The following is a 25,878-nucleotide window of genomic DNA, read 5'->3' as shown; positions in this document are numbered from 1 at the left end:
TGTGTGTGGGGGGGGGGGGGGTATCTGAATTGAATCATATTTAAAAGAACGTGTCCTCCTGCAACAATGCAAGAGCAGGTGTGTCAGTGGGAGTGATGCACGCCAACGTGGGAAACTCCTCTCACATTCCCAGAAATGATACTTCCAGCTTGGCCGCTCTGGGCTCATTCAACAATCATGCTGCAGTGGCTCCTCGTTCTAGCTCTGCGTAAGTGACTAAAACCTGCTTCCTCTTCTCTTTCTTCTTCTTCTTAACCAGCATGTCTTCACGTTTCTGTCTTTTTATTTTCATGGTAGACTTTATTATTCTTAATTTCCAATATCATAGCCAGTAGTAGTTAGTTATTGTGTTGCTAAGGCTTTGTCTAATGTGTCTGTGACTGACAGTTTGTGGAAACTCACGGTTGATACCGTGAAGTTGGTTAACTCACCCTATTTGATACAGGGATAATACTCGATTCAAATCATACAGAAATCCTTGTTAAGTATGTAAGTTAAACAGAACATCCACAAATATGGCAATTTCTAAATGAAAAGATTAACTTAAGAATCACTGATGTCATATTTGCAATCTTTTCACATCACCCCCGTACTTTTCACTCGTTAACCAACATTGTTAAATGACACTTTTGTTTTTTCCACCTCTTCCTAGAATGCGTCTTTACATGCATCTCCCAGCAGTCTTTACTTGAGAAGAGACGGTGTGTTTTCCAGGTGACCCACAGAGAAGGTCACAGATACACTTCTGCAGGCAACGTGAGCGGGTCAGTGCAGGTCTGTGAGAACACCCCCTGCTGTCTGGCCATTTACCACATCATTAATGGCCAGCAAAAGGTTGACACTCTCGGTAAGAAAGCCGAACCTATACATGTTAGAAAGTTGAGCTGTTATTAACATTTTAAGTCTAAAATCAACCAATTTTAGCTGATATGCATAATTTCCTGTAATCTATTTCATGCATTTTTGATCATGTTGGTGTTTAGTGCTTGATTGTTATCATGAAACTGTTTTTTGTGTTGTAGCTTGTGATAAAGTAGGGATGTCTTGCCCAGATGCAACCTGCAAAGCACACCCACACCTCAATAACCGCTTCATTATGTGTGTGTGCAACACGGACTTCTGCAACAGCAACATCACGTTGACTCCACAATCAGAACAGCCTCCACACACCAACTCCTATTCTGCAGGTATGTTGACAGAAGGTTGCTCTGTTTTGTTAACTTATTCCTGGATATACTACCATGAAACTCAAAGTATTTGTTACTGTAAGAAAACACGACAGTTTTGTCCATCACCTACTAGCAAACCACCTTTGACTCACTTTTAATCCTAAACGCACTTTATGTCTTTTCTTTTAGCCAAAACCACGGTACTCGCTGTGGTGGTGATTGTGGTAGTCATTGGCTTTGCAGTTATTGCTATCAAATGGAGGAGCATCGCTAAAAGGAAAAGTAAGGTCCTTTTTGTATTTGAGGTCATACTATGCTTTCTGAGGTTTTGCCCTTTCCTGCAGGAAGTTAGCCGGGATGTTTTTATATGAAGAGGGTCTGTTAGCATGATGCAATGCCCACATCAGATGAAGAATACCCTCCATTTATTGGTCCAATACGGAGATTTGGGATCACATACATGACTTGTAAATTAGTCAAAAACTTATTTCAAACAAGAATAGCTCAGATTTAATGTGTCACATCACAGCTGAGACATTATCATTTTTTGGTCTTTTACACTCATTTGTAAGTGTATCTGTTCCACAGCACATGAGAGGCTGTTGTGAGAAGATGCACGAGATGCAGATGATCTCAGGTGCATTCTTCAGCTGGTGTTACTGATAGCTGTTTAGTATTTATTTGCAAGTTTTTAACTTCTCTACGCATTGTGGCAAAGTTTCTACGACTGAACTTGAGTGAGAAAATAAAATGATACAGATTCCCGCTAACACTGAAATGTGAGACGTGCTGCCTGGCTATCACAGTGTTTACACCCAGTAAAAATCCACTCCATCAGGCACTGCCTGTCCACATGATATCAGGAATAACACCTAGAAATGCACTTTTTTGTCGTGCTGGTGCAGATTTTGTTGGGAGAGGAGAGGATTTGACTAAAGTCTCTTCTTATTCGTCGTAATTTCCGTAAGCTTGCTGAGGGGGCGAGTTAGATGGTGACTCATCGACTGCATCACGGGTCAGGAGGCCACAACAACTCAAAAGCAAAGAACAGACAATATATGAAGTGTATGGGGGTTGGTCAAGGCAAACAATGGTTGCTTATGTGAGTTTCTCAGCATCACATTCGACTCGGTGTACCCACGATGCTCGCACTAAAATGTGCTCATATGCGTAAAGCCAACACCACTCAGACATTTGAAACAGTTTTACTCAGTGCTTGAGATTCAGACTCATGCCCTTTTACTGTTGGAGCAGCCTCAGCTTTTGGCTTCTGTCTTCACAGAAAGCCAGAGTCGTACAGGACGTGGTTCATAAAACACTCATTCATAACATTTTTGTAACTGTGTTGCTGGTAAGGACACACAAGATTTTTAAAAAACACATTTTCATCAATACATCTCCATAGCAAAAACACACAGCTGTGCTCTGAGAAGTCGTGTCAGATGACTTGTTTCTAGTGGCATGAAAAGTCACATTTTAAAAAGGTCACAGTCGCTCTAATGCTTGTGCACGGCCTGAAGGATTTGACCACACAAGGGTGCGATAGTGACCAAAGTTGCTTAATCAAAGTCTTGAGAGCGAGAGTTCGAGACGACTGGATTAAAGTTCCTTCTGCATGAAAATACTAAAACATGTGTAAACCTTTTTTTTTTTAGCTTTGATTAACCTTTAAGGTGATAGTACATCATTTTCACACTGCAGATAATTCTGAAAACTTGGATAAACACGCCTTGGGCCCTGAAAAACTTCTCATTTGTTTTCATGAGGATTTCAAAAACTGTGCACATACACAGTTATGTTGTTTGGCACAGTGTTGCTCACTTGTAAAAGAGCAACACTGTGGTTGTTATTGTGGATTACAGGAGAGAAAAGACAAAGAAAAGAGCAGAAGGTAGCAATCTTGATGCGGGATACTTGTATGGAAATCAATTTTCAAGCGATGGAGGTTTGCCGGCCTCTTTTATCTAATCTTTCATGTTTTTGGGTCAAACACTTATTTTAAAGATTTAGTATGTTTCACATATAGATTATTAAAGTGAAATATAATTCAAATATGTTGGTAAATATTTGTTTCCAAGTTGTCAACAAGATGTAGGTTAAGGCAACAGTTTATAACCCCAATCATGTTTTTTTTTTTTTTTTTACATTTTCTTAAAACCCTGCATGCAACAAAATCACATCAAGAAAGTTTAAGGTTATAAAACTCAAGTTTTGAAGCTTTATTAGTGGAGGCAATTTGGCACATTTCCATGTCTCTTTATTAATAACTGTGTTAGTTTAGACTAATGAAGATCCAAATCCCTGTCTTGAATAGTGAAAGATTGTTGGTTGGACTTCAGCACCCTCCAAACGCTGCTCTACTTTGTTCGTATATCCCAAGACAATAATCTTAAAAAGAATAATGTTGACAATGTGCTGCTTTGCTTCACTTAATGGATAAGTCTGAGCTGAATAAGTCTAAAGTCGTTACAGTTTGGTGACTGTCTTTGTGTTGATCCTACAGTGTTCGATGGATTTTACAGCTTTTAACTGTAATGTTGCTGTTTTATGGCAGAAAAAGTATGGAACCGGCCATTTCACATCTTAAGTTGACAACAACATTTTCCAAACTTTAATTAAGTTCTCATGATCGCTTTACTCAACCTTGAAACACTTGTGTTCACTCCGTTAAACTGACCTTGCTTTTTATCTCTGTCACACAACTCCCTTTTACCGCTGTAACTCTACTGCAACATTTCAGTGGATATTAAGCACTGCTAGTTGCATGATTTAGGACTGTACTATTGTTTCTAATTAACTTTACTGAGTGTCATTTGATATCTTATTTCAGAGGAGAATCTGCAATCCTCTTGTCATGATTACAGCCTCCAACCACTTTGTTCCTGTGAGGAAAAAACTTCACAGAATTGCATAACTGACATTGAAATACAACAGGTAAGCCCTACAGTCTTACATTTAAATTGTTAATTAAATTGCGTTGTCGTCCCTGTGCATTTAAAGTAGTTTTAATCTATGCAGCAAGGTCCTGATAACATGTTTGTTTATATGTGTTCCAGGTTGTGAGCCAAGGGCATTTTGCAACTGTTTTTCAAGGGAAATACCAAGAATCTGAAGTGATAGTGAAAGTGTACCTCAGAGGCTGGAAACAGAAATTTACAACAGAAAAAGAGATTTATGAGCTACCACTGATGAAACATGGTGGGATTGCCCACTTCCTGGGAATTGGGAGGAAACCAGATGATAGTAGCTGGTTCATTGTGCTGCAATTTGCTAAATATGTGAGTGAAATTTTTTTTCTTGAAGGTTATTTATATGACACATTTAACATAACAGCAGAACATGATAACTTGAATCAAATGAATGAGTCATATTTGATCAAATTGTAACTATAGCCTCATGGCGATGGATGGGTCTGTAAGTCAAGTTCCTCTGACTCCTCCTCATGCTTGCAATGCAGTTTGCAAGAGTGATTGAACGGGGGACAAACTCAGACCTTTCCAACAATAACACAACAATAGCATATTTTATAGTTAAATGTACTCCTGAATGTAATTTGTATTGAATCTAATTAGTCAATTAAGCTGTAGTGCGTAACTGTCGCCCCCTAGAGGATCGCTGCGTTATTACAACGATGCGACCGGCACCTCAATATGACATATGTGGTGTAACCCGCCCCTTCCCTTCACATGTGGGAACACCACGCTGCTAACAAACATTACATTCATAGCACCACTTCCAAGAAAACAATAAAGTGCTCGGTCCAGTACATGTCACAGCAACACATCCTGTTTGTAATGAACAGAGTTCATTACTTATCCAGCAGTATCAGGGCAACATCAGTGTCGGACCCCAGTCCAATCTCCTCCTTCAGGGCTCTTCATCGAGGAAAAGGACGCAGATGCAAACTCTGGCTAGTCTTCTCCTTTTGTCACTCTCTCACTTCGCAAACTCTCACTCTTCTGCCCAAGGAGAAGGTCTTTTCTTTTTATTTCGATCCACTTCTGAACCTCTTGATGGCTTCTTCAGGTTCTCCGCCATGTTGCTTCAAGCAGCGCTCTCCTCCCCCCTCCCTTCTCGTTGTCAGGTAAACCCGAGTAGAATGCGTCATTTCCTGTGCGCCAGCGCGGGAACGTCGCCTCACCACACCAACACCAAAATAACAAATACTGAAAAATACCGCGAGGTGTAGAGGAGCCGAATGGCTTAATCAGCGCTGTATCATCTCCTCTTTTGTGGCTTGGGTGAAACGGATATTTATAGACATGTAGTAGTTACCACTGCAGCTTAAAATCAATCTATTTAGGTCAGTTGACAACATTTCATGCAGAACATTGATATTCAAACACCAATAGTTAAAGACAAACCTAAAATATACAGCTGTTATATGTTGAATTATGAAATGGCTCTTGCTATTGGGATGTAGATAATTAATTTCGACCACTGAGAGCTGGATTATCGGTGTCTCCTTTGTCCAAAATGCTAATTGAAGCCTGTGTGGACAAATACCTCAGACATAAATAATCAGTGTTCCTTTGATTCCAGGGTTCTCTCCATTCCTTTCTGCGTGAACACACCACCAGCTGGAAGGAGACGCTGAAGTTGTGCCAGTCCTTATCGCAGGGACTTTCCTATCTACACTCTGACCTCCACAGCCATGGTATTGGCCAGAATTATACACAAAACAAATCTGTGTGCTCGTTTACACATCACAGCCATGTAAGACACACGCTATGTGTGTGCAGACAATTTAACACGTATATGTGAGTATGTACTGATTATAGGAAAGCACAAATATATCCATGGCATGAAGCAGGCTACCGCTCCCAACTATTGATCATATGTCTGTTCACGTGTGAACGAGTGCGTGTGTCTTTCTGGCAGACGTGCACAAACCGCCTGTGGCCCACGGAGACCTCAGCAGCTCCAATGTGCTGGTGAAAGCAGATGGCACCTGCGCTCTGTGTGATTTCGGATGCTCCACCATCCTGCGTTCTTGCTCTGGGCACGGCCTCTGGCAGCAGCACACCACACACATGGAGGTAAAACATTCTTCTGCAGCTGAAAAGCACTGCTGGTAATTTAGGTTTCAGTGACATCATCTCATTCAAGGAAAATCCAGTGAAGTGAAAAAGATTCTATACTGTATGCAAATGCAAGGAGTCTTGAAAGATGCATTATTGCACAATCCAATACATTGAACAAACCAGTTGAAATTTCTGTAGGGCCATTTTCCGCTTGGCACACTGAACTACATGGCCCCTGAGATCCTGGAGGGCTCCGTAAACCTGAGCAGCAGCTTATTTCTCATGCAGGTGGACATCTATGCCTTGAGTCTGGTGTTGTGGGAGATCTTGATGCGCTGCTCAGATTTATTTGAGGGTAAGTCACCATGATTAGATAATGAATATATTCTGGTCAACAGCAATGTCATTACTGCATGGTTAGATGTTGATTTATTAGATTTTAAGAACCAAAAACAACACAATGGCACAATGTACAACAGCAGCTAAAGAAGAATGTAGGTTTTCTATATCAAAGGGAAGGGATAGTTGGTGAAATCCAATGCATCTCACATCAATCCAGCCAGCGACTCATATCTGGTTGTGATAGTGCCTCCTATAGTACTGATTAACCATTTCAGTCCAGCCGCAGCAACCAGTGAATCTTCTGGAGGATTTTGTTAGCACCCCTGGCACAAACCCATTTGAATCTGCTTGAAAAAGAAATGAACAAGTGTAGTGTTGCTTCTTCAATACCAATGACCTTTCAGTGTCTGTAACAAAATGTTGTGGCCCATGATATTGAATTCAGAGATGTGTTAAGTATGGAGATGAGTTATTGCCAGCTTTCACAGGCATTGTCTCTGTGGGTTGATGTACTTGAAATCCAACATTTCTGTGCATAACAGTCACCGATTGATTTAGGATTCAGGATTTTCAACTTAAATGCATTAATTGTTAAATTGATCATATTCAGTTCTAGTTTTACAGAATAGTTTTTCATAATCATCCACTATTGTTGCTTTATTTTTATGTAGCAGTAATTCAGATAAAAATCTAAATTTCATATAAGAATTAGGAACAGATGTGTGGACAGACAATTTTCTAAGTGAGAGGCTGGGAGGTCTGAGGATATTTTTACCTGAATTAAAAAAGCTGATAAGTGGCTATTTCTGCCCCACACAACTGACCTGAGAGTGAGCTCTGCTGTCAGTTTAGAGTGTCAATCTCAGTGACATCGAGGTTGGTAAAAGTGTGTTTCTGAGAAGGAAAATCCTCAAGAGCAGCGCCCTGCTCAAAAATTAGAGTATGCACCCAGGAGATGTGTTCGCCTCATTGGAGCCAGAGCTGATTAAAACTCACAACCCTCATGGGGTTCCACAGATCACCCTGCTTCCACCTGGAGACTGACAGAGGTTTGAGTTCCTCGTGAGGCCATTGTTGCTTCACTGACCTGTTTTTCCCATTTGGATTTGGTTAGAGTTAATAATAGACACTTTATCTTGTCTCAACTCTGGGATACATTACATAGATTCAGCCATGCTCTAAGATATTAGAATAACTTCATCCAAATGAATGCTAATCAGATTGGGTTTTTCTTTAAATGTGTCCAATTTCATGGCACCATTTAATCATCGAAGAATCATACATATCACCACTGATCAGACTTGGAAACGGTACAGAGTAAACCACATAGTCTGATACTGTTTTGGCAAAGCACAACTACAATTAATCATAGTGATCTTTTGCTGTAACCACCAACATGAATTCCCCCCTTTACAATATTATTCTGGCCCCAGGACTACATAGTAACTGTGGGTGCTGGAGTGTCTCCATGCTACTCACGATGGAGGTTGTTTTTTTAAGGTTTGTTGCTGAGAAGGCATTATTGATCTGAATCAGAAACCCAAAAACTGTTCAGTGGTGGACCAGGAGCCTCTGCCTAAAGTGCTGCTATGCTTCCACATGCAGAGCTTCATAGCTTCGTAGCTGGTTTATTAGGCTCTTGAATGGATATGGAACAGAGGGCTGGCCCAGCCTCTGGAGCCTGTGTGTTTTCAATAGCGCAGCGCCATGCTTTGAATTCACCATGTCTTGTCTTTAATGCTGCAGATTTAAGACCAGCGTTAGCAGAATGATTTTCATAAACGCTTTCATCTGCAGGTGCCATTGTTCCACAGCATCTATTGCCTTATGAATTGGAGCTGGATGCCAATGTAACACGGGAGACACTCATGCTTTACGTGTACGAGATGGACAAGAGACCCTTCATACCAGAACACTGGGACTTGCTACCACAGGTATTTACTGTGGCTGTGCTCTTGCAGACACGGTTGTCTTGACTGAGTAGCAACAGTTAGTTTTATAAGTGTGCTGACTGAATTCAAAACCATTTTAGGGATCCGTGCTGAAGGAGCTCCTGACAGACTGTTGGGACCGTGACATGGGCGCCAGATTGACAGCTGCATGTGTTGACAACAGATTAGTGTCTCTTCTGTCTTCTTACTCGCAGTGACTTTTTTGTTGTTCTCTTCTTCGACAGACTTGTATATCCACATAAGAATTGGATTGTACTATTTTTGTGTCACTTTTATATGCTGTAGCTTTTAATTTCCATCACTCTGCATTCTCGGCACTTTGTTAGTCTATGTATTCTACTTCCAAAAACCTTCAATTAAAGAATGTTTTCTACATCTTTTTAAACTCTTTTCAGCCTCAACTGATACCTTAATTTCTGTCAATCAGAAGCGTGTTGCATCCTGTCCCTGATCGGCTGAGTCTGTCAGTAGTTGTTAGAGACTTGTTCGATAGCTTATTGCTGGTCTTTACTTTAGCCAAGATTTAAATTACTGTGAGAGGTTGTGCTTGTCCAGGTTTTTCACTTATATTCATAGTCTCCTGCTCGGAAACTTGGGGATTAGACCAGCAGACTTCTTGATAAATTGGCTGGCTATCATGCCTGCAATGACTCAGAGCAACCCAGATAGTCTTTGGTTGAGAAAAATAGTAACAAAGTAAGCAATGGTCTGATGCAAAAGTGACACCGTGTAAAATTCATTCAAGCCTATATAGCATTAGCTCCGACCGCAATGACATTTTTGAGGTTTGGTTTGTTTAAGTTGGCAGAAATATGCTTCTCTGGAGTTTTAGCTTAGCTCCCCTGTAACAATTCCTACCTAATTATCCAAACTGGGAGAGTGCTGGCTGCTTTCTAACTTCAGGTAAGTCTCAAAAGTACTTTGCACGTGTACCTAGTTATTGCCACCTGTGTATCTACCAAGGCCTGAGTTGACCCAGACGTCTCATAGAAATACTCCCATAGATCACCTGTATTAACAGACTTTTGGCTTGTTGCTGATAAAGTGCCACCTTTGCATGTAGTCTGCTATGCTCTGCTTCACCCTAAGGTTTGTTGCAATGTGAGCTAATTCTGAGTCTTTCGAGGAACTGGGCTCACTGCTGAAAAATGGGACTTGATTGTGAGTGTGATTAAAGTTGGAGAGCAACTGAGGTGAGTGGACAAAGACAAAAAATATCTTCTCATAGCATTTAATCAGCACATTACAGCACTCTTGATTGCATTCTGCTGGCTTACCCTGTGCTGTAGCGCTGACATCCCTAAGATGACAGATGCCTGTGTGGAAGTCTTGAGCTGCAAGACTGTAGAGGCTGAGATGAGATGCTACTTACTGACTGATGCCTCCATCCTAGGAATGACCAAAGTCGTGCAGGACAGCCACAACTTGAGGGACTTGCTGTAAGTGTAATTCACTTAATTACGAACTGTCTTGAGCCAGTGTACTTACTGTTTTTGAATACTGGAAAGCAAATTAAACATTAATCGAAACACTTATTTCTACCTCCATATCTTTCAGGCTGAGGTACAATTAAAACACTGGGAAAGTCTTCAGCAAGTGTAATAAAATATCATTCTGAAGAGCGCCAATTGGTCCATTCATCTCACAGACTACCACAGGATTAGCCAAAGCTTGAAAAGTACATCAAAGGGGACATATTATAAACTGAATGGTTTTCTTTGTCATTCAGAGCATAATTTGCTCATTTAATGGAGCAAACCCAACCTGCCTGTTTGTTTGTGGCTACCTGGATCTGGATTATGTCTTTGCTGAGCTGTTCAGATATGCAGGGTTACATCACAGCTCAAAATAGCATCATCAAGCCTCCCCATGTTTACCTCCACTCCAATTTCAAATCATGCTGCATTCACTGACGTGGGAAGTCAGAACTCGTGTTTTTATTTTTTGCTTTGCTATTAATGGCAAATTCTTATCAACAGTTAAATTAAAAAAAGCAAGCTGACAATGCTCTACCAGTACTTTTTCCAATGTTTTATAAGATGGAAGGTGTTAAATTAAAGGCCACATGGTAATTTAATAAGCCACCTTTCAGCTGGGGGTTGATGAACCTTATTTGAGCTCCTAATAAGGAAATTGTTAACTTTTTCTGTCCGAAGTTGGATATTCCAAGTTTCTGTATGTTATTTGGTTTAGTATCAGCAGGATAGTTCATGAGCAATAGTAATATCTGGCACAACTAGCACAAAGTTTTGAGTATCAATAAAAGCAACAATTCTTAACATTAGCAATTAAAACCTTGACATAAATTAAGAGAAATGGAGAGAAATTAGGGTTTATTTAGCCTATACATATTATGAATAAATATATATAAAGCTGTGTTTTAGGCCAATTCAAAACATGATTTTTAATGATACCGTGTTAAAAAGCTTGATCAGTACCAGCTGTCTGTGGCTGATCTGCAAATAACATAAATGTAAGAATTTGAGAATAAAATTGTATTCAAGTATTTTTCTCTCCATGAGAAAAGCAGCGATAGACTCCAGCTTCCCCGCAACGCTGAACTGGATTAAGCAGGCATAGAAAATAAATAGATAAAAGTATTTTTTGTCAATTTATGGTTGTTTTGCTTGTGTAAGCGGCCTCTTTGTGCATCACTGATTGTTTAACAAGTCTTAATGTGGAGGTTGACTGAAAGACGGTCAATAATTTATACCCTTGTTAATTATTCAAACCCAGATTTGGAGTTCTTTTAGACTCACTCTTTAGCAGCCTTTGGCGTACAACTTGATCATTTCAAACCATGTTAGACTATTAAATTACTATGCAGTGTGCCACATACCCATTATTCAAGTATTCTCATGTAATCCTGTAGTCTTTAATCATTTACTCCTCCTCTGACTTCAAAGTCTCTGCTTCCCACCAGATTCTTTAAAGTCGTCTTTCACTGGATTTATTTTTCTGAGGTGACCTCATGGCAAAACATCAACAAACATGTCTGACTGAAGTGGGGAGAAAAGGGTGAGTCTGAGCGGTCGGGTAGAACATTCCTTGGATGCCTTCTTCCCCTCTCTTGAGCTGCTCAGTCGGTTAAATATGTGCCGTCGGAAAACCCAAAATGATCCCGAGAGAGTGTGACGCGCCGGGATGATGCTTGGAGAGCTGGAGCTGAGGAGGCTCCACCCATCGCTCCGAACCATGTGGTTATCGTCGCTCCTGTTGCTGCGTCCCAGAGCAGAAAGGGAAAGAGGGAAAGATGGAACTGGTGGCTCTCCTCAGAGTCCTCGTTTTCAGTACAAGTAGTTCCTTGCTGTGATAACGCTCTGTATGGGCAACTTGAAGCTCCTTTGTTGCAGCTTTTATTCAGAACTCGAAAACATTTGGGGATTCAGCTCCCGTGAAGGCTGCTCCTGACAGGTGCGCACAGTGCGCAGGGAGGATGGGCAGACGTGAGGCCGACAGCAGAGGCGCAATGAACCCTAGCCAGCGCTCCGAGCTCGGTTGTCTGCAGGACGCGGCGTCCGGCAGCCACCATGGCGCTGAGCAGCTCCGCCGCCGCCATCCCTGCAGCGCGGATAGGCGGCAAAGAAGCGCAGACCCAGGGGCGACGGGCAGGGCATCGACTGCCACAGCAGCGCCAGAGGAAGTGAAGAAGCACCAGCACAAACACAATTTGAAGCACCGTTATGAGGTGATGGAGACGCTGGGGAAAGGCACCTATGGCAAAGTGAAGAAGGCGGTAGAGAGAGCGAGTCTGAGGACGGTGAGTCGTGTGCTGGTGAACATGACCCGTGTGACTTTTTCTCAGACATATGATATCAAGTTAATGAAATGTTGTTATTTGGGGAAATTTAGACCAGTTTTCAGATAACTGACCTCTTAACCTTCTCTGCTCACCCATACAAAAGCTTGATTTTTATAGAGAATGTGATGTGCTGCTTATTCTTTTATGCTTAGCCATTCTCCTCTAAGACTGATGTGCCCATGTTTCAAGCTGCCAGGAATGTTGCCCACTGGTTATTCAATATTGATTTGTAGGTGGAGATAATCTCTTGGATGACATGTGTGTGTGATGCTGAACCCAGTTTTTGCTTCCTGTGCTGCCAGGCTGAGATGCCTTTTGCCTGACTCACTCAGCCCTTGAAGAAAGGGATAACTTCATTACAATAGGTCTCCTTCAGCAGCAGCTTGACCTGTTTAACAAAAGCCCAGTGAAACGCGCAGGCACGCACAAACGTTGAAAGTATATGTTCTTATAAAAATGTTTAGTTCTGAGTATCTGGGTTAAAAACAGAATGTGGCGTCAGATTAGTTTAAATAATCGTAGATTTATGTCTACAGTGAGGCCTTAATCCCTCACTCTCCTGTGATCCGAGCACAATGACAGAGAGGCCTCAATAGCACAGAGTTCTCCTTTTGCTCTTTTAGTAAACAAACTAAAGAGGCGTAATCTGGCAAGATGCATAATCTTCTGGAAAATCAGATCTTGGAAGTAAGACTTTCACAGTTCTTCTGCTTGTTGCTTTCATTGAGACTCTAAGGCCTACATCTATGAGAGAAAACACAGAGAAAATAAGTGAAAAGTACAGGTAAAAGACTGAAGGAAGAATACACTGAGACAGGATTGCAGCTTAGTGCTGCGTGTGTTTGTCTGCAGGGTGAGGGGGTTTGGTAGGACGAGGGGAAAATGCTGAATTCCTTGAGCTATTAGCCAGCACATACCAGAGATTCTTTGAAACAAAACGGACATTATTTTTGGAAACAAGACTAGTGGGCTGTTGTCTGAGTTTGGGGAGGAGGCAAAGGAGGAAGTGAAGAGGAGGCAGTAGCATCGGTTTTGGATTAAAGGCCTGACTTGAGATAGTCCCAGAAACTTATCTGAGCGTTTGTTCTGTTGTTGCTCAACCGGAGTTGAACATAACTGCTTTCCTGAACTGCTTTTCGTTCGGGATAAAATGAATGGACGGGGTGAGATTTGCAGAGTATTGTTGCCTCACTGCGATCTTCTTTTGTCTTTAAAGCGGAACCATATTATGAAAACAATATCTATGGTGCAGTTTGCATTGTACTGATTTTTATTAAAATAAAATTTTCATTGCATAGTTTTATGAGATTTGTAAATCTTTTGCAATTCTAAAAGTTGGAATACACTAAAAAAGAATATGTGAGCTTAGACTGCAGAAAGTGTCTAATCCAGCAGGCTTCAGTGCATGAATTTGTACTTCTCTTTTTCAGCAATATAGATAGAAATGTTCACTCAAAGTGAGCTAAAGACAGAAGTTCAATTGACTGAGCCAAACTGCTTAAGTCTGCATATTGTGCTGTTTGTGGTTTTGAACTGAAATGCTATGGTGGCAGTACAGCCTTTATATCACTCTGTTGCACATCTAATGCCTACCTTAAGATAACTAGGTGCTCGCTCCATCTCAATCCATACTGAGCTTGCCATAAAAGTAGGTATGTGGGTAGGATCAGTCTTTTGATCTAAAGCAGATCCAACTCTCCTGAAGTGTGTGAGTATTTCTTTAAGATGGCTTTTTGTCTTGGTCCATGACACAGTTCCATAGTTACTGGCTATGAAATAGACAACTTCAGACTTTGTGTATGGCTGAGTGTTGAGGTTCAGGGTCTACTTGGCAAGCAACCCATGTAATCCTTTTGCTAAATCTTTGACAGATGCTGCAGGGACCTTTAGTGATGCTTTAGCGTCTCTTGGGATGCATATTTGTATCTGTCTACATGCGTGTATAAGAGTAAGAGAACAGGAAATCATCAACCCTCCTCATGACTTCACAGATAAAGTCACGTAGAAGACGCGTACAACAGCTCAGACATCCAAAGATTTGGGGAACAAGGAACCATGTCATTGTCAACAAACACTTAGTGTCCTGGAGCTGTTGCAATGAATATGAAGGAGAGAAGGGGGGGGGGTTCTACATTGTTTGGCTGTGCATTTCACAGTACATATCTGTTCTCTCTGTACCATTAATTAAAAAAAAAAAAAAAGATTCCTTTGGATTCTTCTTTTTTTCACTCTCTGGAATATCTGATTACGTTTGCATGTACCTTCTCATGTGTCCTACATGTGTCAAGCAACAGCTTTTAGGTTGATATTTCACACGCAGAGCATTATTTGGCCAAACAATGAGACATTGTTTGTGAGAGGAATACTTCAGATATTTAAACACACACTTGGGTGAGCTCATACATGTACACAAGTGCTCAAACTTCCTCCACACGCACTTGCTCCATTAAAACAATGCCCTTAGTGCCTTGGTGGGTGAGCAGTGCCCAGAATGCGTAATTTATTCTCTGTGCTCTGCTGCTCATGCATTGATGCCGAAGTTCGGGGGGGATTAGAGCGATGGTAAAATACTTCCACATACTTATGCACACTTAATCCACTCCTTTCATCTGTTCTTTTAGATTCCTCTTGCATTATCCCTCCTCATCCTTTCAACTAATCCTTAGCAGAAGTTTGTTTCCAATGCTGATTGTTTGTTAATCTGAGAGCAAGATTACACCAAAATACCTGGCCAGATTTTAGGAAATTCATGGCAGAGGCACTGTTTGGACAAATAAAGAACCAAAAGATTCAGAAAACCTCCCATAAAACTATTGGAGAGGGTATTGGCCTTGGCAAAAACAAAATCTCTCACTGAGTGCCACAAAGTGGCTCCAAGCTTCAAGGAGTTGCCACATCAGCACTAGACTGTCTGATGATTTGGGAAAATACACTCCAACAACAAAAAAGAGAAAGAAAATCTATTGGATAGCATCCACATCAGTTAAAAGAAGGTCAGACCAGTCCCAGGAGTTCACTGGTGTGTTTGTGTTGCGTTGTGTAACCACTGCAGTCGATGGAGCGTGTGAATTGTGTTTTCCAGTGTCTTGTAGACGTTTTTCCGGCAGCTGAGAATGCTGCAGTTGTGACCTTTGGGAGAAGTCAGCCAACCATAGGCATCCTGCAGGGGTTAAACAGATTATACAGCAGTATGATCAGTTCTATGTTTGGATGTCCTGCACTGACTTATTGTACAAGACCTCTCTGTCTCTTCTTGTCCATGATTTAGTTTCATTCGAAGTGTTTTAGAACTGAACACCTAGCTGTCTGTTTGTCTACCCCTGTCTTGCTCTTGTTTGATGCCATTTCTGTGACAGTTTCTATATCCAAAGAGATTTTAGGGGCTCACGTCCAGATGTCTGTTATGGTGGCGTGTGTACTCAGGGGTTGGAGGGTCATATCGGGGTACAGCGTGTGCCTGGGATTAAACCAAGCATAGTGTTAACGGTGCAGCTGTCAACCTTCTGCCTCTGAACTTGTCTACATCACAGGACACCAGCCTTTAAAGCCACATAATCACCTCTAATACCCAAGAGCTTTGGTTTGCTTCTGAGTGTGTAATTGTATTAACAGTATGTATGGACTGTGTGTCTCTGTTAGAACTGTAGGGATATACATACTATATAAATGTATCAGTCTGTGTGACACTGTCTTCTGTGATAAATGGACAGAAAAGTATCACCATATCACAACTCCCTTAATGACCTAATACTCTTTTCAACATGAAGAATATGAGCTCTCTATTGAAAGGAAACGAAGGTTATTTATATTTTACTCTTTAACTTGTTAAATTTCACTCTTAATCACTAGATTCATCTATCTATTGAATTGAACACAAGGCTTTTTTCTGCTTTTTTTCTGTTCCCAGGTGGCCATCAAGTCCATCCGCAAAGAGCGCATCACCGATGATCTGGATAGAATCCACATCCAGCGAGAGATTGAGATCACCTCCTCACTCAGACACACCAACATCATACGCTTCCACGAGGGTAAGACACGCAATTTCACACAAGTTGGAAAAGTCAGCATGAATTAACCCACAGTGTCATTAACAGATGAATGTTTCAAAGAGAGTTGCGTAAAAAGATGCATGCTTAATTCATATTAAGTTATATTCCCTCAATGCACACACAACAGCATTTACTTTACAGAGGTCCGACAGTGCCCAAGAATGAGGGATAACAAATCCCATTTAAAGACCAAAACCAGCAGTGACTTAATCCAACTAAGTATTCTTTGTGCATCTAAAGTCCGATGTGGCCTCTTGCTCTGTGCTGTAAATCTGGTTATTTGTCCATGACAAATTAAAATGAACATCAATGACGCATCATTGCATGGGTGACCCTACAACGAACATGGGTTCCGTCATTTATTTTATGCCAACTCTGTTTTAACCAGCAAACTACTCATTAAAGTGATCAAGCCGCAGCAGCAAATGGTCCCCAGCAAGTGCTATTCTGATTTTATGGAAATTACAATATTTTCTAAATAAGTCAGTGTTTTGGAACTGTTTTCTGTCTTTTAAGCAATAATCCTGAAAATATCTTGTTTAGGATCAGTGGTTGGCATTTGGCCATCCCAGTAGTGTAAGTCATGGATTGTGTGATAGTGTGTTTCTGTCTTGGGTAAAATAAGTAGTGATATTACCATCTAAATCAGTACAAGGCCCACATAGCCACACATTCAAAGAGTGTCAGTTACATCAATTTTGCAGGTGTGTCAAACAAAATAACTGTGTTTTATCTGATATCTGTGTAAAGATGGACTGTAAATGTGCCCTGTTGACAGTGTTCGAGAGCCGGGATAAGATTGTGATAGTGATGGAGTACGCTAGCAGAGGAGAGCTCTATGATTACATACAAGAGAGGAGACGACTGCCAGAGACAGAAGCCAGAAGCATCTTCAGACAAATCATCTCTGCCGTTCACTACTGCCACAAGGTTACATGCACACACACTGTACTCTCTGCAAACATGCCACTGGAGTTCAGTCTAAATTAGGGCATGTAGGCACGTGCCGAACGTTCACTTGAGCATAAACAAATGCTGTGCTGCTAAATCCACTAAATCTTAATCGTTATACAGCTGAAAAACTTGACTTCAGTTTTCAGATCTTTCTGGGTTAAGAGTGCATTAAGCTTCGAGTGTTCTTCACAGTCACACACTGACATATTTAGCCTCCTTCTTCCAAATTAGTGTAAGCCTTGGCAAAGGGTCACCTTTGTTTTCTTTGTTTTTATTGTTGTTTTGTACATAAAATCAACCCCTGTGCCAGAAAGCAAGAATTATCAAGGAAATACATAAATCCTATTATTACACATTAGCTTTGAGGAGCTGTGCCTTACAGTCAGCTGATCTAGGTGTGACCCATAGGGTTTTGTTTGTTTTGATTCATCATGAATGCCACACATTAGACTGGGATTATTACCCATCTCCTGCAGCTTTGTAGTGTGAAGGCAGGTGGATTTTGTGCTCCTACTGCCCTCGAATACGGTCCCAAAATAGACATAAATGTTCTGGCATGAATGAATTATTGAATGTGCCTCAGAGGTATGCAGGACACATGGTGAACTTTTCAAGGCTACGAGAGAAGAATGAAAATACTTTGATGTTGTCCAAATCAGGTTATAGCCAGGCCACACACAAAAAAAGAAAAAAATAAGAATTATAATATGATTTGCCACACATATTTAATTTTTCTATGTCTGTGGTGTGCAAGACGGTGTCTAAGTCATGGACCATTTCTTCCACAAAAGTGCCCTGAGGAGGATGTGATTAATAAAACAAGGAGGCTCTTTGAGACGTGCCACTCCACTTCCTGGGTGGCCACATTTATCTACTGGGGCTTTGTCTCCTCTTAAGAATTACTGCCCCCCCAGAGTCAGTGGAAAAACCTGATCCGGCAACAGACTTTTCTTCCCGTTGGATCTTAAGCTCTGTCTCTGCAGGCTCCACAGCTGTCTGCCTCTCATTGGCACACAAGTGCTTAATGCCATCAGGATCAGGATCAAATCATCGTCAGATGAAACTAACACAAAGTGTCTGAAAATGTTTTCTCGAGGTTCTCCAAACTCAGAACCTCATGGTTTGCATTTGATCTGTTGCAGAATGGTGTTGTGCATCGAGACCTCAAGCTGGAAAACATTCTTTTAGACCAAGATTTGAATGTAAAGGTAAGACTGATGAGCCTCCATACGACACCAGCCATACTTATTTTTGCTAAATAAACCAGGGTTTCCTTTCAAAAACAAAATATTTATGTTTAATATTAATGATTTACTTATGTCCTCTGCCAGAAGCGTGCTGGCCTCCGTGCTTTTTTATTTTTATCAATAACAATTACATTCTGGAGATTTGAAAACATTTCGGGAAGCTTTTTGTTCCCATTGCTTCAGTGTTTGGTTTGCTAGAATAAAGCTCCACAGAGCAGTCCGTGGAATATTTTTACACCTCTAAGATAAACTGCAGAGTGCACATTCAGAACATACATTGGGGCAATTTCTACCCGCAGTAATGATAATATTTCTCAAACTATGCACACTGAACCTGAACAAACAGTGCAAGGACAACTCAGGGGATATTTTAGCCCTGTCTGGATATTACTGTCCTTATATGGGAACTGTGCATGGTAAAAAGGGAATGCTGGGAATTCAGCAGGCCATCTTGGCACTAGTGCCATTCGGAGGGTTTTATATATATCTGTATATACATATGTCCGTCTGACAGATAAAGCAGAACACTATGTGCAGACCTCTCAGCAGCTTTTCAGTCATTGCCTACCCTAATCACCACAGGTTCTCCACAGCGTCTGCTGCAGGGAAATGCATGTGTCTGTTATTTTAGCACAATAGCTGCCTAATGGCATGTGTAAGAGGATAGGAACAGTGGGACATGTTATGTAAAATTTTGGGTCTTGGTCAAGTATTGAGTCATGCACTGTGGAGCAAAAGTATTTGCATTATGTTTGCATGACATAATTCAACCATTAATAGACCCATTTACCTTTCAGGCACACTGTTTTAGTTTTACTATATCATAGCCTACAGTGCACATGTTAAACTAGAGAAGCTCAAAGCTGCGTTGAAAAATATTGCATTTTACTTAATGTTTGTAGATGGGATATACATGCTTCAAGAAGCACAAACACGCAGCAGGATTAGGATGTATTCATACTGGACTCAGTTGCTGCCTTAGAATAAATAATAAACAGTAGCTGACTTCATCTTCTGTAAGTGAGGTCTCTGCCTTGTGTGCAATGGAAATTAAGCTGTCATAGCGATTATTTTTAACACCAGAGGCTCTGATAGTGGGCTGGTGTGCATGTTAACAATCTCTTGAGATAAAGAGGAGGCGCAGTATGTTTGTGCATGGCTCCTCGCAGCCTGAAGTGACTGATTGTTCTGTTACGTGAGCGTGAGCAGCCTCATGTTTTTGGCTCCACTTCTCTTTCCTCACTTACACTCACACTGGCAAGTGCTCAACAGACCTATTTTTGGCTTCTTTAAGAGAAATAGCTTTGAGTTGTTTTGCTTTAACCACATGACTTGAAGTCTGCAGAACATGCTCACTGAAAAGGAATCCAGATTTCATGGGGAAGAGAGTGAGTGAATTAATTCAATGAGAGACTCATTGTTACATGAACCATCATGTTATGAAGTTCAATCCTTCTGTGCTGGACACGAGTTGGACCCAGAACCCAGACTGAGGTCTGTCTACCCTAGTGTGACAGGCTGTTAAGTTATCTCAGACTTTTTTTTCACTGAACACAAGTATGTGAACTCACAGATACACATGCTGGAACTGTGTTTTTGTACAATCAGCTGTGACAGTGTCATGAACTTTTCAGCTGTTTTCTTTCAAATTTGGGTTGCAATTTGCTGCATTTTTTTCCATTTGTATGTCCATCGCTTTAATTTACTTTTTGTTTGCTCAACTGTATTGAATAGTGCTCATTTCGACTTAGCGACTCATTTGCTACAGAGCAAGCCCATGTTTTCCCAACATGTAGTTTGTGTGTATGGTAGTAGTGGGAAGGAATGCAAATAAATATAATGAAAATAAGTTATTTTGTATGCTTTTCCCCCACAGCTGGCTGACTTTGGCCTTTCGAATCATTTCCAGAGGGGCACTCTTCTGCAGACCTATTGTGGAAGTCCGCTCTATGCTGCCCCAGAGATAGTAAAGGGGCTGCCATACGAAGGGCCAGAGGTGAGTCAGCACTCAACAGTGAATTTTAGGTTGCTTTTCCCCTGTTTTTCAGTTTGAAAAAACAGCATTTTGTTTTTTACACACTGGCTAGTTTAATATGTTAATCAATGCTCACATCTAGTTTTTTCCTTGTCCAAAAAATGTACAATATGAAATATAAAAGTCCAACTGGCAATTGAATCCAAGGCCATCTTAATATAGGGATTCCTCAACATCCATTGAACTCCACAACCAGTTTAAGAAAGAACTAATTTCCTTAGAACAAGCATTGTATGTAGAAAAATGCGACAGATTGTTGCCCGCTTTAAAGTAAATATCTGAGCACTTGAGGTCACATTATAACTTATCTTTCTTTTTTTCTATTAATACTTGAGCAAACTGTGAAAATTATCATATAGATTTAGAATGAGTTGATGATGTAACTGCAACATATCTGGATAAAAAGGGCATTAAAAGACCCTGTAAAATGTCTACTTTTCAACAAGAAATCAACCCTAAAATCTCATTGTTTGGCACTCACAGTGATATAAAGGATGAATAGGGACCTGTGTGTGTGTGTGTGTGCATCCCAGGTCGACTGCTGGGCACTGGGGGTGCTGCTGTATGCGCTGGTGTACAGCAGCATGCCATTTGATGGGGCCAGTCACACCAAGCTCACAGAACAGATAACCCAAGGCCGCTATCGCAGGCCCAACCCCCCCTCAGGTAAACTCTTACAATATCCAGGCCTCTATTAACGTGGTTAATAGTGTCAAACATCATTGCTTGGGCTGTTATCTACATTGTTTGCCAGTTCTGTTGCTTTAAATAACTGCTGTCCCGGTTTCCTCCAGACGCCTGCGCTCTCATTGACTGGTTGTTGACAGTGCGTGTGGAGGAAAGGGCCACAATAGAGGATGTGGCCAACCACTGGTGGGTGAACTGGGGTTATGAAGAGAGTGTGTGTGACTGCCCTTCTTCTCCTCACCAAGAATGCCCTTCCCCTCTGCTGGCTCGCTATATCGACTGGCAGAATCGTGTCGCGGCTGCTGGCAACATGTCTGTCGACCCAGGGTGCATGTCGTCTCCTCAGCTCACTTCTAACTCACTTTACTTCAGCTTTCCTCTGAGGAACAGCAGCGGAGCAGGAGGAGGAGAAGAAGGAAGGGTACATGGAGGGATTTTGAGCCTCAGGAAGTCACGTAAAGAGAATACAATTCCCCAGACAGCACTCGGGGGTTGTGGTGTTTGTCCAACAGCTGCATCTTCCACTGCAGTTTCCTCCACTTCCAACACTGAAAGAAGGAAACCCAAAGGCATACTAAAACACCAGAGAAGTTTAGATTCTGTATTCCACAGCTCTCCTAAGGAGCACTCTTCCTCCATATTGTCTAACACCGTTCCCCAGCCTTATCGGACACAAACACTGGCTCACACACATGTCGATGCGTTTTCCACAGGCCTTGCAACTCCCTCTACATTCAGCCAGCCTTCATCCAAGATGCCTAAGAAGGGGATACTGAAGAACTTATATGTTGGGGAAACGGGTTATAACTCAACCAATGAAATAAGAGACTCTGGATTGGGAGTTAAAGAGAGTGATGCATGTCAGTCAGACTCCAACAAGCATCACACATGTCTCCCAGCAGCACAAGATAGTCCCACCATGCACGCAGAAGCAGTAAGGAGACGGAAAGGTATCCTCAAACGTAACGGCAAGTTCTCTCGCAGTCTGGATCTTCCCGACAACCCCATTTCATCTCCCTCTTCAGCCCCTGCAATACTCCCTGAGGCTCTGCTGCAGCTCATGCAGGACAAGGGGGGCGCTGAGGGCCACCGCAGCCGCCCCTCCAGTGTGGTGAGCGAGGACAGCCTCTTCTCCTCTGATTCATTTGATCTGCTGGATCTCAGTGCTCAGCAGTCACGTCGCAGGATTTTCTCTCGCGGGATGCAGCACAGCAATTGCAACTCTGAGGAGAATTTGGATCAGCTAAGAACTGAGGCAGACGGGGTGCGCGAGGACAGCGAGGCACAGAAGAAAATGCTAGTTTGAGTGAAAGAAATGAGAGGAATAGCTGGGCTTAAGTCCTATTCCTTAGTTCACATTTCTGTGATAAAACACGGGCTGTTAATTTGTGAAGACTGAGCTCCACGGACTCTCCTGAGCATTGCACTGCAATAAACAGCATAATTTCTTCATGTGCTGCCTGCACTGACTGACAAATTAAAGTGTAGCCTGTGACGGCTTTACTGTATTCTGGACACAAGCCAATACAGAAGGTGACTCTTGACACTTAAACAGGACCCACTATCTGCCACTGTGACTGAATTCTCTGTTTAATGGACTCACTCACACAATAGATCTTCTTTGAGGATTTTCCTGTTTTCTGCTCTGGCAAGCCTTGAAAATCTGTGTCTCAGTGCTGTGATCAATGAAAGCATCATCTTGGAAATATGACTCTATGCATAGTGAGTGAGTGAAACACACGTATGTGTTTTCAACCACCTGCTTTTTTTGCAAATATAAAACAATAGGACTGTAACTAGAAAAGTTAAGAAAAAGGAAAACTCATTGTTGTCTGTGTGTTGATGACAGGAAGGTGCGATCGAAGCCTGCTTATTAAATGAAACCTGATCTACTGTGCATGAAGCATGTGAGAAAGCAATAAGAGAACCACTCTTTTAATGTTCAGTGTACACACAAAACAACTAGAAATATCACAGTTTCACCTTTTTTCCACCCTGTGGTTTGACTGATGCGGTTGTAATTACAGCATCTTGTTACACGCTTTTCTTCCTCTGAAGTTGAGAATAAACACCATTGATGGTTTACCTGGATAGTATTGTGCTGCTTGGTGGGAACGACTACTCTACTGTGGTGGAAATTCTGCCACTAAACCTTTGTAATACTTCATTTCTTATAAGCCTTATATGAACATCAATAAATGGGTTCAAGCACACTGAAATTTAGTTGCAAGTAGATACGGGGACACATTATGATAACATATCGTATTGCAGCTGTGTTTTCCTCTTATCTCTTTCAGCACCGTGTTCAAATGTTCATACATTGTGGATTCTCACAAGAGGGACTAAGTTGTTTTTTTAGCAGATTCATTGATAAGCACATCTGTGTACGACGACATTTAAAAGAGTTATAAAACTTTAATATGTTTTTATTTCAGCAAATGCTACATAGGGAGTGGAAGAGGCTGAAGTGTTATTTTATTTATTCCTCACAGTTTTGTACTGTGCGCAGTTTGCTCCTTTGCACCAACACTCACCGTGTGACGAGCAGTTCAATAGCTTTGCTTTTTACAGTGACACCACCTGTGCTGCTGTGGAAGTTTAAGGTGATGTTTGCAGTAGATGTTTCCTGTTTTAAATCCGTTGTTTTGATACTGTGAGAAAATGATTCTGTTTGTGTGTGTTCTGCTATTTCATTCTGTCCTGGGGGGCAGGGAATAAATTATGTGAATCTGAACGTTTCCAGTTGTTTCACTGGTGAGTGACCAGAGAAAGCAGCAAGAGAGGATTTCCTGTGAACCAGAATTGTATCAGATGCGTGAGCTTTTTGTTCCAAAAAGCGTGACACAAGACAGAGAACTGAGGGAACGTTTCAAATGAAAGACATCGAGCCATCTGTTTGACTTATATTCCACATTCTGGCTCATTTTGCATAAAGACGAATTGACAAATCAACTGTGCAAAGTTTTCAAAAAAATCTATTCCTTAACATAATCCTCTTGTGTTGCAGGCCTGTCCATCATCACCGTGAGGTAAAAACCTTGTAACTCAGATGTACTAACCAAAGCCCCATACCTCATAAAATCCCCTCAAACCTGATTGGACTCAGTGGCAATCGGATCGGATTAATGGCTAAATTACAATAAAACTGAGTTATTCAGTTCATGTAGAAACGGATCGGGTTACTCGCGATCGGATTAAGACCCGGGATAACCCGATCCAAATGCCCACTGAACGTGCACATAGACGACAGTGGATCGGATCGAGCGTTCTGCGCAAGCTCGAGTTTTTTTCCTGCGATCGTCACCCGGAGGTCGAAGGAGACGATGTTACTGTTGTTGTCGCCGCCGACAGAAAGAAACAAACAACGCGATGGAGAATGCGCCGTTGGGCATCACGTCTGTGCCATAACCAGCTCACCACAGATGTAGAGGGACGCAGCTTCATCTCGCTCTTCGTTCGCCATCTTTCTTGAATGCCTGAGTTTGTTGCTGTTGGTGGTGAAGACGCCAACAGGAAGTGGCTCTATTAGCGATAGTTGAAATGGGGACAGCGCCACCTATCGTACCGGGGTATGACATGCTTTGTGCCATTGATTCGATTCATTCACCGCCATATATCTAAGGATAATTACCCTCAGATAAGGAGCATAATCCAGTTAATCTCATCATGTAGACCCACTGAGTGTCTCACTTTGGGATGTACAGGTCCAAGTTTAAAAAAAAAAAACTAACTTCCCCTTTAAAGAGGCCAGATGAACCAACAGTGCTTGTGAAATCATATCAATTTATCATTATTAACAGTTTACTCATATATTCCCTGCATTGACCGTTAGGTTTTCTTAACTAAAGGTTAAAAACGAACGGTTTTGACTCTAAACAAGTACTTTCCTTCAAAAGTCAGGGGTTGATAACTGAGGAGTGTCATCATGAACATAAAGTATTAAAGTAGTGTGTGGGACCCCTGTCAGCTCTATTGAGAGTTTCCCAGGGTAGCATTGGTTTAATAAGCGAGGACTTTAAAGATGTTGAAGTATTCCAAATATCTCCTGTAATGCAAACCCAGTGGAAAGAGTTAACGGTTAAGCCTTGCAGGCCAAGAGACTTTTCTTTGTGTTCCCTCACGTGTGGATAAAAGTACTGATGAGCGAACAAAGGAAGGCAGACTTAACTTGTAAAAGGGTGCTTACTGGGGCTCGGGCAGTTCAGGAACAGTGGCATTAGAGTAGTGAAATCCTTAATTGCACTCCTGCTGTGGCTACAAGTCCATGAATTAAGCGCATGCACAAGAAGTCTACAAGTGGTTAAACACAACAGAGCTTGAGTTGAAGCCATCTGTTGAAAGTCTGCGAAGGTTAAACAAAATGTGGATATATTTGCAAGAAATTGTACACATTTAAAAACACAACTAGCTTTACTTTGCAATCCTGTCATGCTGGATGCTGTGCACTGTTATGAGTTTAAAGTAAATTAGAATACAGTAATGGAAAGCAGGATGTATTTGTATGTAGATTTGTAAGTTTGTGTGTGTTGTAATTCAAGAAAAGTGTTACCTTTTCAGTATGAAAATGTCCAGGTCTAAAGATTCCACAACGTGGAGAAGAAATGACCATCGACTTTC

At 41.5% G+C, this 25,878-nt stretch overlaps 2 protein-coding genes across 2 annotated transcripts; both read left to right on the top strand.

Annotated features, from left to right (window-relative positions):
* The first annotated feature begins 177 nt into the window (after window positions 1-177).
* LOC140271815 (bone morphogenetic protein receptor type-2-like) lies at window positions 178-8,793 on the top strand. Its single transcript, XM_072367119.1, has 11 exons — window positions 178-208; window positions 653-847; window positions 1,023-1,187; window positions 1,359-1,451; window positions 4,000-4,103; window positions 4,226-4,447; window positions 5,712-5,826; window positions 6,051-6,208; window positions 6,392-6,548; window positions 8,333-8,469; window positions 8,568-8,793. The coding sequence occupies exons 1-11, from the start codon at window positions 178-180 to the stop codon at window positions 8,682-8,684; spliced, it is 1,494 nt and encodes a 497-aa protein (XP_072223220.1). The 3' UTR covers window positions 8,685-8,793.
* Window positions 8,794-11,703: 2,910 nt separating this feature from the next.
* On the top strand, window positions 11,704-23,995 carry LOC140272364 (NUAK family SNF1-like kinase 1). Its single transcript, XM_072367772.1, has 7 exons — window positions 11,704-12,247; window positions 16,197-16,317; window positions 17,117-17,268; window positions 18,435-18,500; window positions 20,416-20,535; window positions 21,108-21,240; window positions 21,369-23,995. The coding sequence occupies exons 1-7, from the start codon at window positions 11,924-11,926 to the stop codon at window positions 22,565-22,567; spliced, it is 2,115 nt and encodes a 704-aa protein (XP_072223873.1). The 5' UTR covers window positions 11,704-11,923; the 3' UTR covers window positions 22,568-23,995.
* The last annotated feature ends 1,883 nt before the right edge of the window (window positions 23,996-25,878 follow it).

Source organism: Leuresthes tenuis, unplaced genomic scaffold (assembly GCF_036924035.1).
Source record: "Leuresthes tenuis unplaced genomic scaffold, fLeuTen1.0.hap1 SCAF_16, whole genome shotgun sequence".
Classification (NCBI taxonomy): Eukaryota; Metazoa; Chordata; class Actinopteri; order Atheriniformes; family Atherinopsidae; genus Leuresthes; species Leuresthes tenuis.
The sequence above is the reverse complement of the archived record's forward strand: the minus strand, read 5'-3'. Positions and strand labels throughout refer to the sequence as shown.